At 48.8% G+C, this 12,606-nt stretch overlaps 5 protein-coding genes across 5 annotated transcripts; 3 read left to right on the top strand and 2 right to left on the bottom strand.

The window, feature by feature from the left end:
- Positions 1-88: 88 nt before the first annotated feature.
- On the top strand, positions 89-2,036 carry FPOAC1_007993 (uncharacterized protein; the record flags this gene model as incomplete). The annotated part of the gene is made up of 5 exons (XM_044852439.1): positions 89-226; positions 279-465; positions 524-979; positions 1,046-1,282; positions 1,330-2,036. The coding sequence occupies 5 exons, from the start codon at positions 89-91 to the stop codon at positions 2,034-2,036; spliced, it is 1,725 nt and encodes a 574-aa protein (XP_044705109.1).
- Positions 2,037-3,611: 1,575 nt separating this feature from the next.
- Positions 3,612-4,582, bottom strand: FPOAC1_007992 (uncharacterized protein; the record flags this gene model as incomplete). Its single annotated transcript, XM_044852438.1, has 2 exons — positions 3,612-3,949; positions 4,000-4,582. The coding sequence occupies 2 exons, from the start codon at positions 4,580-4,582 to the stop codon at positions 3,612-3,614; spliced, it is 921 nt and encodes a 306-aa protein (XP_044705108.1).
- A 2,755-nt stretch (positions 4,583-7,337) lies between these two features.
- On the top strand, positions 7,338-8,706 carry FPOAC1_007991 (uncharacterized protein; the record flags this gene model as incomplete). Its single annotated transcript, XM_044852437.1, has 3 exons — positions 7,338-7,388; positions 7,451-7,990; positions 8,041-8,706. The coding sequence occupies 3 exons, from the start codon at positions 7,338-7,340 to the stop codon at positions 8,704-8,706; spliced, it is 1,257 nt and encodes a 418-aa protein (XP_044705107.1).
- Positions 8,707-9,334: 628 nt separating this feature from the next.
- On the bottom strand, positions 9,335-10,843 carry FPOAC1_007990 (uncharacterized protein; the record flags this gene model as incomplete). Its single annotated transcript, XM_044852436.1, has 2 exons — positions 9,335-10,354; positions 10,409-10,843. 2 exons carry the CDS (start codon positions 10,841-10,843, stop codon positions 9,335-9,337), a joined length of 1,455 nt encoding a protein of 484 aa, XP_044705106.1.
- A 573-nt stretch (positions 10,844-11,416) lies between these two features.
- On the top strand, positions 11,417-12,103 carry FPOAC1_007989 (uncharacterized protein; the record flags this gene model as incomplete). Its single annotated transcript, XM_044852435.1, has 3 exons — positions 11,417-11,484; positions 11,773-11,880; positions 11,947-12,103. 3 exons carry the CDS (start codon positions 11,417-11,419, stop codon positions 12,101-12,103), a joined length of 333 nt encoding a protein of 110 aa, XP_044705105.1.
- Positions 12,104-12,606: the final 503 nt, after the last annotated feature.

Genomic DNA, 12,606 nt, shown 5'->3' with positions numbered 1-12,606 from the left:
TGTCCTATCTTCAGCCTGCGCTTCCGGGAAGCCGCATCCAACTGTCAACGGCCAGCTTGAACGACCTCCACTGACAACAGTCGAACCAATGGTCAGAGAGTGGGCAAGGGAGTCATTCTCCCGTTACCCTCACCACTCCTATCTTCCTGAAAGGTTTGTTGGTGATGGGATCGATGACAGTCGATTTCCCGAGACACAGGACATGCATCGCCGACAACCTCCAATTGTAACTATTATTCATCCCAATCGCTGGAGCACACGCTGACATAAAGCAATAGCAAATTGACGAGGCCCTCCGACAATCTTGTGGGATATCCGCCAGACGATACTTCCTAGTTGTGGTTATGGACGATGGAAGCCCACAAACCTTCTCCGGGCCTGGCACCTCGGGAACTCGAAGTGGTTATGAGAAGCAATTCTTTGACATGGAAAAGTATTTGAAGGTCGTTGAGCGTTTAGATGCTGGTTGGTGAACTTCTTACCCAGCCCGGACAAGATACTCTGATAGCTGACCAATAATTAGGAGCGAGCCCTGTGATCAACGACGACTTTGGTTATGACAGCTATAAACAACCCATGGATTTCCCACGAAACCGCCTGATGGACCGTCGACGAATGTCTCAGTTTGACGAGTGGGAAACTCCATCACGACAGGGACGAAAGAGACCACGGGCCCGGCATGGCATTACTGACGACGACGACATTCCCATGACTGTGGCAACAACGATAAGAAAGTGTATCAAGATCGGAAATTCTCTTGAAGTCGGCCTCTTTTATGACCAGCGATTCAAGAATTGCCAGCAGACGGCTTGCAAGCTCATGGCAAAGGCATGGGTAAAGGCCGTGGAGCCAAAGAAACAATCCACACATCCATATACAGGAAGTGACGAGAAAGCGCCCGACTGGTGGCCAAAGCCTTGGGGTCCTACCAAAGAGGACAAGGTTCGCCACAAAGAGCCAGACCATCTTTACAAGCGAGGTAATACTTATACTTGTTATGTTCTGGGGGCTTGGTAGGCTCTTTACTAACACTGTGTTGAACCAGAACGAGTCCATCTTTTGAACCACATTCTGAGAATGATCGTAGAGCCCAACGAGAGGCAGCACCCTGACATCCAGAAGTTGAAGCTCAATGTCCAGAAGCTGGAGGAAATCACTATCGAGGCCCTTTCAGGTTTCTTCGCAGACAAGGAAAACCCAGCAAACGCAAAGAAACGCCCCTTCTTAAACGAGATCTTCAAAGTGGCCAGGCAGGAAGAAAGATTGAAACTGGGAGAAATCGGTAAGTACATATTGGACAACAGACGGGTCGATACTAACGCAAACAAGATGGAACCACTGAAGTCTTTGTGATGGCAGATGACAAAATTCCTGAATCATATGTATCGGGCAACGATGACCATGGACCTATCCCCAAGGAAGAAGATGAACACGACGTGCCGTCAAACAAATTAACAGCGGTCCATGGACTTATGCCCTCATCTAACGGCCACGGTAATACAGGCGCATCGCTTCACGGGACACCTTTCCTTGGTGGAGATTTACCTGTAAGGGGGAACCAGTACACTCCCTCGACGATGCCAGAAATGCCACAGGATCAACACGCCTTTGTCGAGAACACAGGCATACCAGTCAACGGCCAACCTTCAGTGCACGCTACCGGGGGAAACATGGCTATGGACATGGGTGTGCCTACCGCACACGATGCCAGTCGCCGAGCTTCCATCTTTAGTGCCCATTCAGAGTATGGAGGCCAGAATAATACAGCAATGTACACTCAGCAGTGGCAGCCTGGCTCCACGGCACCCAACTCATCGTCCATGTACACCTTTACACAGCAACAACCTAGCCAACCGGCGGCGACCTTTGTCAGCCCTGGTGTTGCTATGAATCCAGCTCAGCCCTACATGAACGCCTCTTTCGATGGACTCACTCGCGGATACGACCCAAGTCAGACCCCCATGTTCCGAACAGGCAGCGTGCCACAACCTACACAAGTGCATCCTGCCCAAAGTTACGATTACATGTCACGATAATCGAGGGCTTCCCGGTGTGAAAGTGGACGACGTCCCCCGGCACGCTATGCATTGACATGCTCACCGTATTTGACGCTTTCCGCACTACATTTTTATAAAAGGCGTGGAACACACGAGTGCTCTTCTTTCATATGGTTATAGATCACTAGGACGAAAGGCCTGGTTAGACAGCACAGGTCGCTCAGAGGACGGCCATGTAATTACCCACGGCAGTCTATTTGTTTCTCGGTTGCAAATCCATCCAATATCGGCACCGACATGCAAACCTTGCTCGGTTATTTCGGATGACGGACGGTTACGATTGTCATATGATTCGATACCCAAATTATATTTTCAAGGACAATCTCGGGATGGCATATTTGACTTATGTACTTGGTCGCGTTGCTTATTTTGGTTTGAAAGAACTTGGTATTTCCATGAGCTGGCCGTTCTAGTGCACGTTTTCCTATGGTGCGCGTTTGCTTTGGATACCATATCACAACACTCCTGATGATGGCTGCTTCATTTATGAAGCTACATGAAGCCCACTATGGAGGCATAGCGACTACAAGTTTCTTATTTTAATGATCAACAAAACGTGACGACAACGTATCATGGCGGCGAAAATATCTGCGGGAGAGCATGTGCATTATGGCCATAAACATGCGGTTGCTTGGGTTTACGGAGCACGGTTACAATCTTGAGGGTTGGTATCAAGTTTCAGCTTGCGCTCGGGTCGACTCTGCATAATTCATCCATTTCAACAAGGATTTTGGAATCGGAGTCGTTCACCTAGCTTGAATTACGCTATCCATCAAGTTTCAGCTTGTGTTGCCTTGCTCTGCAGGGGCACTGGGTGTGTTTAGGTCAGTTTGTTAGTTTCTGAAATGAAGATAAATCTTTATTACGAAGAACCGGATGTTGTATTGCACGAGCGGCAGAGGTATTGGGCGGATGGGTCTTGACTTGATCAAAAGGGTAGTTTGGAGTAAAGAATGGTGTATCTACCCAACTCTAGGCTTGCCAGAGCCCAAAATAATATTTTCGTAAAGCTGCATCATGTCTCATTAGTTGAGGTACATCCTTACATAACAGAATCACTGAGAACAATGTTAGAAAACCATGAGACTGACTTCATGTTTATGAGCGACGGAGTTACAACACATACAGCGTTTGCGGAGGGAGCATCAAGCTAGAGAAACAAATCATAGAAGAAACATCTATCCACTCAATTCAACACTCGAGTTATCGCATTGTATTGCGCCGTAAAGCAGATCCGTTGCCTCGACTTTCCACCAACTTAAGAGTAAATCCATCCACCAACGCCAAGCTACTTAAAACTATCAAACCTAATAAACTGTGCCAGGAGACTACTCACATGCATCAAGAAGGAGGGCCCTTACCTGATACTCGGTCCCTCCCGGCTCCATGAGAAAAGTGCTACTAGAGGGGGGAAATAACAAGTGAAAACACAACCGGACTGACTGGCAAATATTTACCGAAGCAATATTCGCACAAGACAGTATTAGGTAGGGGTATATGTTAAGATCAGTCCATGTTTGCCGCAGGAGGATATTCCAGTATTGAAAAGGGGTTCTAGCTCGATGCAGTAGTAGCGTTGTTCTCCTCCTTAGGCTGTGGTGGCTCAAGGCCAGCATTCTGAGCCACACGCTTCCATATCTCGAGCTCACGGTAGAGACGCTCACATTCGTGTTTGAGTTTATCATTGGAAGCACTTAGTTCTGTGATAGCCTGCTCTGTGAGCAGCTTCTCAAGTGTCCACTTCTCGATGTTCTGCTGTTCGTTCTCCTTTAGCTGCGAAATGAAACTAACAGCACGCTGCAAAATAGAGCCCTTGTTCTTTTCGCAACCAGGGACAATCTTGGCTAGTTCGTTAATGCCCTCGTTGATGGTCTCACGTCTGCGACGCTCCACTACACACTATTAGCTGACTTGCAGAGAGCACAGGAACGTTTGATCATACCTTCTTTGTGGTTATCTTTTCGCATCTTATGCCACTCCTCTGAACCAACGAGAGGCTTCGGGTTGGGGGCAGCTGGATTGTATCGTGATGGCGCATGAGGAACGCCATTTGGAGGCGTATGCTGATGCTGGGGAGGGCCAACCTGAGGAGGGTCCATGATGCCATCGACCGACGGCGTCACATCGGGGTTGAAAGTTGTGTCGTGGCCGTGGTCGGGGTCTGTCGCCGCTTGGGCAGCAAACTGTTCTTCGGTGGAAGGAGGAACATGTAGGGTAGGATACATTCCCAGAGCAGCCTGAGCAGTACTGGTGGCACTTGTAGGGTCTGGGGCATCAGGGTGGTCATGTTCTTGGGTAGCCTGCTGCAGAGCGTTGAAATCGGCAACGTTGACACCATTGGCGCTCACAGCGTGACTCTCCATGGCACTGTCCATAAACGAGGCCGGATCGGTAGACATGTGGGCAGCTGGTGCAGGACGCTTATTCCTCAGCAAGTCAGGGCTACCGGATTCGCGCTTTCGCTTCTGTCCAGGGGATGTGGTCAAGCCCATGAGCTCTGCTTGCTCGCTTAGAACTTCGGCCATGGTTCTGTCGTTTTAGGTGGTTCAAAAAGTACGTAGGAAATAGACAGCCTTGGTAGACAGGAGCTATTCAATCAATGAGCTTGCTCGTGTTTAAGGTTGAGAGCAAGTTCTGACGATGGCGAAACCACGGATGGGATGTTGACGCTTAGTCAAAGATCTGAGTATGACAAGACAATGTTAGAAGAAGGCCCTTCGCAAAAGTATGTAGCACGTATGTATGCTGTATTGGCAGATGAAGTGCAAAAAAAAGGGAAAGCCTCCAGTCAATTACGGAGAGCAAAAGTTTAGCATCTGCGACACGTGAACACGGGATGCACTAGTGTCATTGTCGCAGAGGTAGAATCTGATGCTCTGAAGAGGCGTAGAGAAGAGAGCTCGCTTGAGTTTTGGTGGTGACTGAAAAGCGAGAGCTAACGGATACCGAAACGCGGTATTTGTCACGAGCGAGGCGAAGAAAGAGGTGATGGATTTGTACTGATTCATTCAGTCTAGTCAAGATGGCTACAGTGCAAAACCGAGCCTTCCATCGAGCGTGCCGATGGGCGATGATAGAAAGCGATGCCAGGTCATGGCAGTGATTAACAACGATGGTAGAAGACGCGACCACTTGGTGAAATGCATCATCTCGCGAAAGAATGACGAACCATCGTCGTGCGCAAATATTTTTGCGAGGTGCCAAAATGCAGGGAAAGAACATGTACTTTTGCGCAAATCATTTGAATGAAGGCATCGTGAAGTGAATGAGATGCATGAAAGCGACATACCTCACAGATCATGTGCCTTCAGGCGTGCGAGATCACGAGTTTTACTCGTCTCACGTGTTTGGTGGGATCTACCTCGTGATATCGCGCGAGTCCCAGTTGATAAGTCGACAAGTTCGCGTTTTCAAGACTACCCGGAACCAAGACTTGTATAAAAAAAAAGTCAAGGAAAAAAGGAGAAATAGGGAAGGAAAGGCCTCAAGGTTCTGATACGCGTTCGGAATGAACAAAACGACGCGAGTGTCTTTTATGTTACAAAAAAAAAGGGAAGAACAAGGAGACTGAATCTTGGAGCTGGGCTGGTGGGCTGGGCTGTCTGGTCTGTCCCCCGGGCTGGGATAGGATAGGCGCTTGCTGCTGGGAACTGGGAACTGGTACTGAGCGAGTCGGGTCACGCGGCGGAGGAAGAGTGAACACGTGCAAGTGGGTGAGGCTGGTAAGATAAATAACTCGACGCGAGTAAGAGGGGGGGATGCGAATTGAGGCCTGAGGCAGAATGTCATTTCTCTGGACCTCAGAGGGCGACCAATAGGAGGGTCAGGTGGGCCACATATGCTCCATGGGGGGTGGTTATTGCCTATACAGATGGGGAAAGATCCCAGGCAGGTGCAATAGAAGGAATCATACGGAATGATGAGCAGGCACAATCAGTACTTTGGAACTAAGGTAGGTTAGGTACCTACCTACTCCGTACTTTCGGAGAATATCATGATCAATAGGAGACAACTGCCTAGGTAAGTACTAATGTAATTTCGCTACCAAATGAAATCTCATCAGTTCCAAATAATTCTATGGAATATCATAAAGTTCTTAACACAGACACGAGGCACCAATACGTTTCGGATTCTCACACACACAAACAAGTCCCCCATTGTCAGCTTGTAGGTATCCTTGGCCCAGTCAAGGCCTCAAGGGAGAGTCACTGCCTAGCACAGGCCAATCAGGGAACCCCTCGTCTTCTCAGAGGGACAACGCCATCAAGATACTGCCGACTCATCACCTGATCCCATCCTTTTTAGACTGGATATCACTTGATGCACTGAGGTGAAACAGGTTGCGTCCTAAATTATAGGCGACTGATGATCCGACCTTGGCTCGTCTGACTCTGATTTGCACGGATACTGGTACTGGGGGTGACTACCTAGTAGTAAGTAGATATTGGACACAATGCGACGCCTCGATTGTTTGTGAATCAAGGCTCGACCTGTAGAACATATTGTGGAACCGAGTCAATTTGGCATTCCCAGATCAACACAATTCATCTTGTCAATCAGGATAGGTGTCACGACAACATTCGAGTACAGCATGCTTGTTGTACGTGCGATGACATTGAAGCGTCTACCTGGGCTTATCTGGGGGCATCGACAGCCACTATACTTGTCATGCAACCAACCGATTCTGGGGTTCTCGATGGCCACCGAAAGTTCATGCCAGAGAGTATGTTTTGTCACACCAAAATATAATACTTACAGCCTGGTCTTAAAGGTATTGGAGTTTTTGATGATGGAGTAAATCAGTGCGTACGTACATATATCATAGTTCCTGTGAATACACAGCCTCCTCATTCTCGTGAAATTACCTTCAACATTGGATTTTTGTCTTATAATCCTACCCACACAAATGATAAAAGATGGTAGATATCGTATCATACATACATACCATAGACACTACCTATCCATCACATCACTGATATTGCTCTCTTACCTCCGCTTACAGCGGGATTTCACAATCTGTCCGGGGCCCCACATACCCTTGTTCCGAACGGCACGGGAGTGGACGTCTTGCAGGTACGTATCTTTTCACTTTGAGCTCCCACACTCTACTCCACTCTCGTCATGACCTGCATTGGAGCAACCCACCTCATTCCGACTTCACTTCACGATAACGTCAAACAATCGCTATTATCGCACCCCAGTTCCGCCCTACATGTAAATCCAGCATAAAATCCAAGCTTCAAATAGGCAAACTATCGAATAAACCAGCGTATCTTGACCATGGGAGACCACAAGCTCTCCCAGATCAAGCATGATGAGCACCTGTTGCTTGTAAGTCCACCATCCGTCCCATCACCGCCTCTCAGGAGCCATCCGCTGACAACCATTACTAGGATCAACCACTCCTTCGCCTCCCATCCGAGCTTCTCCGCAAGAACTTTCGAACAGCACATTTCGCGATCGAGAAGGATACTGCCGCACTCAAAACACTACTAAAGGATTCTGCTACCGCCACAGTATCTGGCCGGGCATCACAGGAAGATGTTCTTCGAAATGTCGATGCTATGATCACCCGAATGCGTGGCCTGAAGCGTAAGCTCACCACAAATGCTGCCGAGGAAGCTCTTTTGCACACCCAAGCTGCGGCCCGCATCGCCCACCTCGACGAACTATACAAAATGGATTCAGTGGAAGACGTCAAGTACGAAACTTGGAGTAGGAAGAGGCTGGATCGGCTGTTAGCAGATTACCTCCTTCGCCACGGGTACAACGAAACTGCAATGGAGCTGGCCGACCAGCGCGGCATTAGAGATCTTGTTGACGTCGACACCTTTGTTGCTGCTAGCCGCATTCGAGATTCCCTCATGAAGGAGAGTGTTGTCGAAGCTCTGGCGTGGTGCACCGAGAACAAGAAGGAGCTTCGCAAGATGGATGTATGTCAACCACATTCAAGATCCCAAAACGCTATGCTAATGTTATGCAGAGTAAACTTGAGTTCATGTTACGTTTCCAGCAATACATCGAACTTGTCCGCTCCCAGTCCCCATCCAAGGTCAATGAGGCCATCGCCCACGCAAAGAAGCATCTCATCCCCTATCGAGCCACGTTTGGCCGTGAGGTTGAACAAGCTTGCGGTCTGCTCGCCTTTCCGCCTGGTTCCTCGGCGTACGGAGAGCTCTACAAGCCTTCGCGCTGGGCCGAACTTGCCGAACTCTTCACCAAAACCCACAATCAGCTCCTCGCCCTTCCTGCGGTGCCTCTTCTCCATGTTGCACTTTCGTCCGGTCTCTCAGCTCTAAAAACACCAGCCTGCCATACTCATTCCGCAAATCCATCGCAAAATTCAAATGTGAGCCACACTACGAGTTCCACCGATGCTACAGAAACAGCTGCTTCGACGCTTGGCCATGGTGTTTGTCCCATCTGTTCTACCGAGCTCAATGAACTAGCACGAAACGTACCGTATGCCCATCACACACAGAGTCACGTGGAACACGATTTGAGACTGCTGCCCAACGGTAGCGTCTACGGAAGGGATCGTCTAGAAACGCAGGCAAGGAAGAACGGCTTGCCTTCTGATAAAATTAGGGATCTGCGGACGGGCCAGATATTCCCCGTCGATTCCTTGAAAAAGGTTTACATTACATAAAGATAAAACGACAGTAGTGTCGAGGCGTAACTGTGTTTGGGCGTTTTGGGCTACGGGGTTGTCCTTCAAAATCCTGCAACAGGAATCTTATGCAATTGTATAACATGATATTTTGGTAACCACACGGTTTCAAGCATAGCGTAGTTATGTCTTAAACAGTATGAACAGAACCAGCGCTCAGATCAGTCAATATGATTTTACAATCGTCGAATTCCAGTGTTAACTCCCATTTAACTATACAATACAGCATGCAGTAGCAGCGCCAACACCACGCGATCCACGCAAATCACCATAGTCCCTCCCAGCCGTGGCTTTTTCCAATTCCCTTTCCCCCGTTGAATCCCTAGAACCCTTCCAGCTTCCAATATCAAGAACGTGAGAGCCCCGTGCAGAAAAGCGTGGGAGCGAGAGGTGAAGACGCACATAGTATCAGAGGGGCATGATATCGCGTCGGGTACGGTTTGTTTCACACGAAACGATACCTCGTTTTTTGCGTGAAACGGGCGGTTGTAAGAGTACAAGTAAAGGATGATGGCATAAAGGGCAAAATCAAGAGGCGTAGAAAACATTAACACTATCGGCATATTTAGTAGCCTTGAAGGCTAGCAAATTCTGCGGGATTCAGTTCTCATCGGTTTCCACCAAAAGCAAAGCTGCCAAATACACCACCACCTCCTCCAGGTGTCATAGGTCCTGTGTTGAGGATGCCATTGTGGCCTTGAGGTCCAGGGGTAGTAGCCAACCCGGCGCTCGTAGTGTTGGGTGTGGTGGGTGCGTTGCCATTTGTCTGCCCGTCATTGTTGTTTTGCTGGTTCGTCATCGACATAATATTGGAGGTCGAGTCGGGGAATCCAAGACCCCAAACTTTACCAACATGCTCATCAGGGATATCGCCGGCAAAGATCTTGTCGCGCATAGAGAAAAAGACCTTCCCAGTAAGTAATGAGTCAGATCCTGCTTGATGCGCATTGCCGACACGCTTAATCTTGAGGGTTTCTGCGATGTTTTCCAGTCCTGACTTGTGCTCAAACTTTTGCAGTATCTCAGCGCTGCTGGGATCGTTAGGTGTGAGAAGACCGGAGTTGTGTAGCCGGATCGCATGCTTCATAAGATGCTTCACGTCGTATGTTGTGGGGAAATATAGCTTCATCTTGTGATCGAAATCAACCTCATCATTAGGTAAGGGTAAGCAGATGAGAAGCTTGGTAAGGTAGCCGAAGTCGTAACCACCGTGGAAAGAAATCCATCGCACCTGGTCCTCACACACTAGACCAGACGGGATGAGGAGAGATGCGAATTCGTGAGGATCAATACCATCGCGGTCAAGCAATTCGAAGTTGATACCGGCTTGTTGAAGCGACTCGATTGATTTCTCGTTGTACATGTCGTCTGTAATGGAGAACTTGAAGTTGAACTGCCACGAGCAAGGGAAAGGAGCATTGGTTGCAGCCTTTTGCGCGGCTGTGCCGAGCTTCATGTCGTTGGTTGGTCGTGCTGGCGGGGTTTCGCCGTCCTCATTGAAGAATGTGAGGCCTATTTGTATAACCTTGAGCATGTCGACGTTGGTTCGCAGACATTGGTAGTGGTAATCGCTCTTCCCTCGAAATCCTCCCATGGGCCTCGCAACTACACCTGGGAACTCGGTATCCTTTTCATAGCGGTCAGTACATCTTTGAAGCCAATGTTACTTCATGTGTCTTACCATCGCAATGTAAGGGTACTTGTCTATTAGATCTCGCAACACGGCCATCTCCTCATGCAGGTTATGTTTCCACACCTCCCTTATCCTGCCCTTGTTAGGCTGCGACCTGATTGTGGGGTGCTCCATCAACATGTTCTGGTGAAGTTGTCCATGCTGTGATTGTTGTAGTGCGGCAGCAGGGCCATGGAAGCCCATCCTTGCGCTCTGGCTTCCAAATCCTGTATCGGCAAATCCTTGGGTGTTGAGACTGTTGAGGCCAGATGTGAATGCATTACCGTTTGCAGAAAAGGGTCCAAGCTGTGCATTGGCGTTCATATACTGGTTCGCGCCTGGCATACCACTTTGCGGTTGGCCATGGGAGGGGAATCCACCCTGGTGATATGGCGCTGCCACAGTAGGCCCCCCGCCGAAGCCTCTAAGTTGCGGCGGCGGCATGACGAAGTCTTGGCCGCGATATGTGAGTGTTCCGGAAGATTGTTGCCCTTGAACAGGTGTGGCTTGGCCTTGCTGAGGATTCTCGGACGACTGCTGATCTTTCTTTCCGTGATCAGGGTTTTGAGGATGTCTGGCACTAGAAGAATCGTTTTTTCCTTTCGAATACCAACGTTTGGTTGTTGGTTTATTTGGGTTGGGATTGGGTTTATTTGGCGGCGGTTCCTATCTCGGCGGCGTGCTTGCGGATTCTTCGCTCATTGGAGTAGCTTCGAAATACTTGAAATACCTTCACTTCCAACACAAATAAAAAAGAACACCAGATATAGCCGAGAACTTCGTCGAATAGTCGTAAAGTATCGTGAGCTGCGTCGGCGGGTGGTTTTATTGATTCCACGTTGAATGGTGGAGAGAGTGGGTTGGAGGAGTGACGAAGATATGTATAATGGGGTCTCAACCAATCGACAAAAGGCGAGTAGCTCGGTCGCTATAATAATTATTTTCTAGTCTGTAAGACAGAAGATAACGAATAGAGTATAGAATGTGGATTAAGAGCTTCAATAATGGTTTGCTGATATGCTTTCTCAAGACTACAGTATCAAGGCCACAGATGAGGAGCTCGAGGTGGCAGATTCAAATGATCCGTGCGTTGTATCGGAGAGAACGGCCACTTTGATCCGATCTTCTTTCTTTGCAGAGGAAAGAGCCCCAGTTTTACTTGAGTGACGGGGAATGAGCACCAGCATCACTAAGGTCGAATTGGCTCGCTCTCCATTCGCCCATTTCATTTGTCGTCAGATCCAACTACCAGCCAGAATCTCGTCTCCAGCCCACGATGCTTGCCACGAGGTACGATGCGATCCTCTAGATCTGCTGCCGGATCAATTGTCTCCTGCAATTGACCATCATAAGCTGACAGATGCGCCATGTAGAGTACTACGAGCCGCCGCGGGCGGACCCAAGCCTAACATCACTGGCTTCAACATGCGAGCGTTCCAAGCATCCACCGGCCAGCCTCGATACGATCCCTGGGAGCGAAAGTCCGTGAAAACCCAATGCTAATAGCTGCACCGCACGCAAGATCCGTTATACTGACTCCCTCTCAGTGAGGCCTGGCGATACCAGGGCCCTTACACCCGTTGGAACCGTCTCAAGGGCGGTTTCCCCGGTCTCGGCATCGCGACAGTCGCCTTCACTGCCTACTGCGGCTACGAGTATTTCTTCCTTGAAGACGAGCACCACCATGGCGAGGAGCACCATTAGAGTGGGCATTTACGGCAGACGATAAAGCGGGAAGATCTTGAACACGGTTTGGGTGTGGGGAAGTTTTGTACATATACCTCGTCAAGCGAGAAAGGTGTTCGACCAAATTACGGAACCTATCAATCAAAAGAAACCTTGAAAGAAAGGACCAAAGAGATACATTGGTGAAGCCATTGTGAACTTGATGTAGCTTTGAAGCTATTGGGATGCGATATCAGGATATTGGGTGTCTCAACGCTGGGCAACATACAGCGGTTGCGGTTCTGGGCGACTTGGAATTGCGTTAACTATATCAATCGTTTCTGCTTTCTAGCGACTCCAAACACAGGTCGAAGTCAGAAATCTCAAACCAAATTTCCGAAGTACGACTCCAAGCTCTCATACAAGAAACCTGGGATTCAACGAACTTTCGAAACATGGGAATTCCTCGTTCAATTACGAGCGACAGGTTATGTCTGCGATACCTGGTCCAGAAGTAGCAAATTGGATGACTGTTTGATCCT

Source organism: Fusarium poae, chromosome 3 (genome assembly GCF_019609905.1).
Source record: "Fusarium poae strain DAOMC 252244 chromosome 3, whole genome shotgun sequence".
NCBI lineage: Eukaryota > Fungi > Ascomycota > Sordariomycetes > Hypocreales > Nectriaceae > Fusarium > Fusarium poae.
Note: the sequence above shows the minus strand (reverse complement) of the source record. Positions and strands in the feature narration are given on the sequence as shown.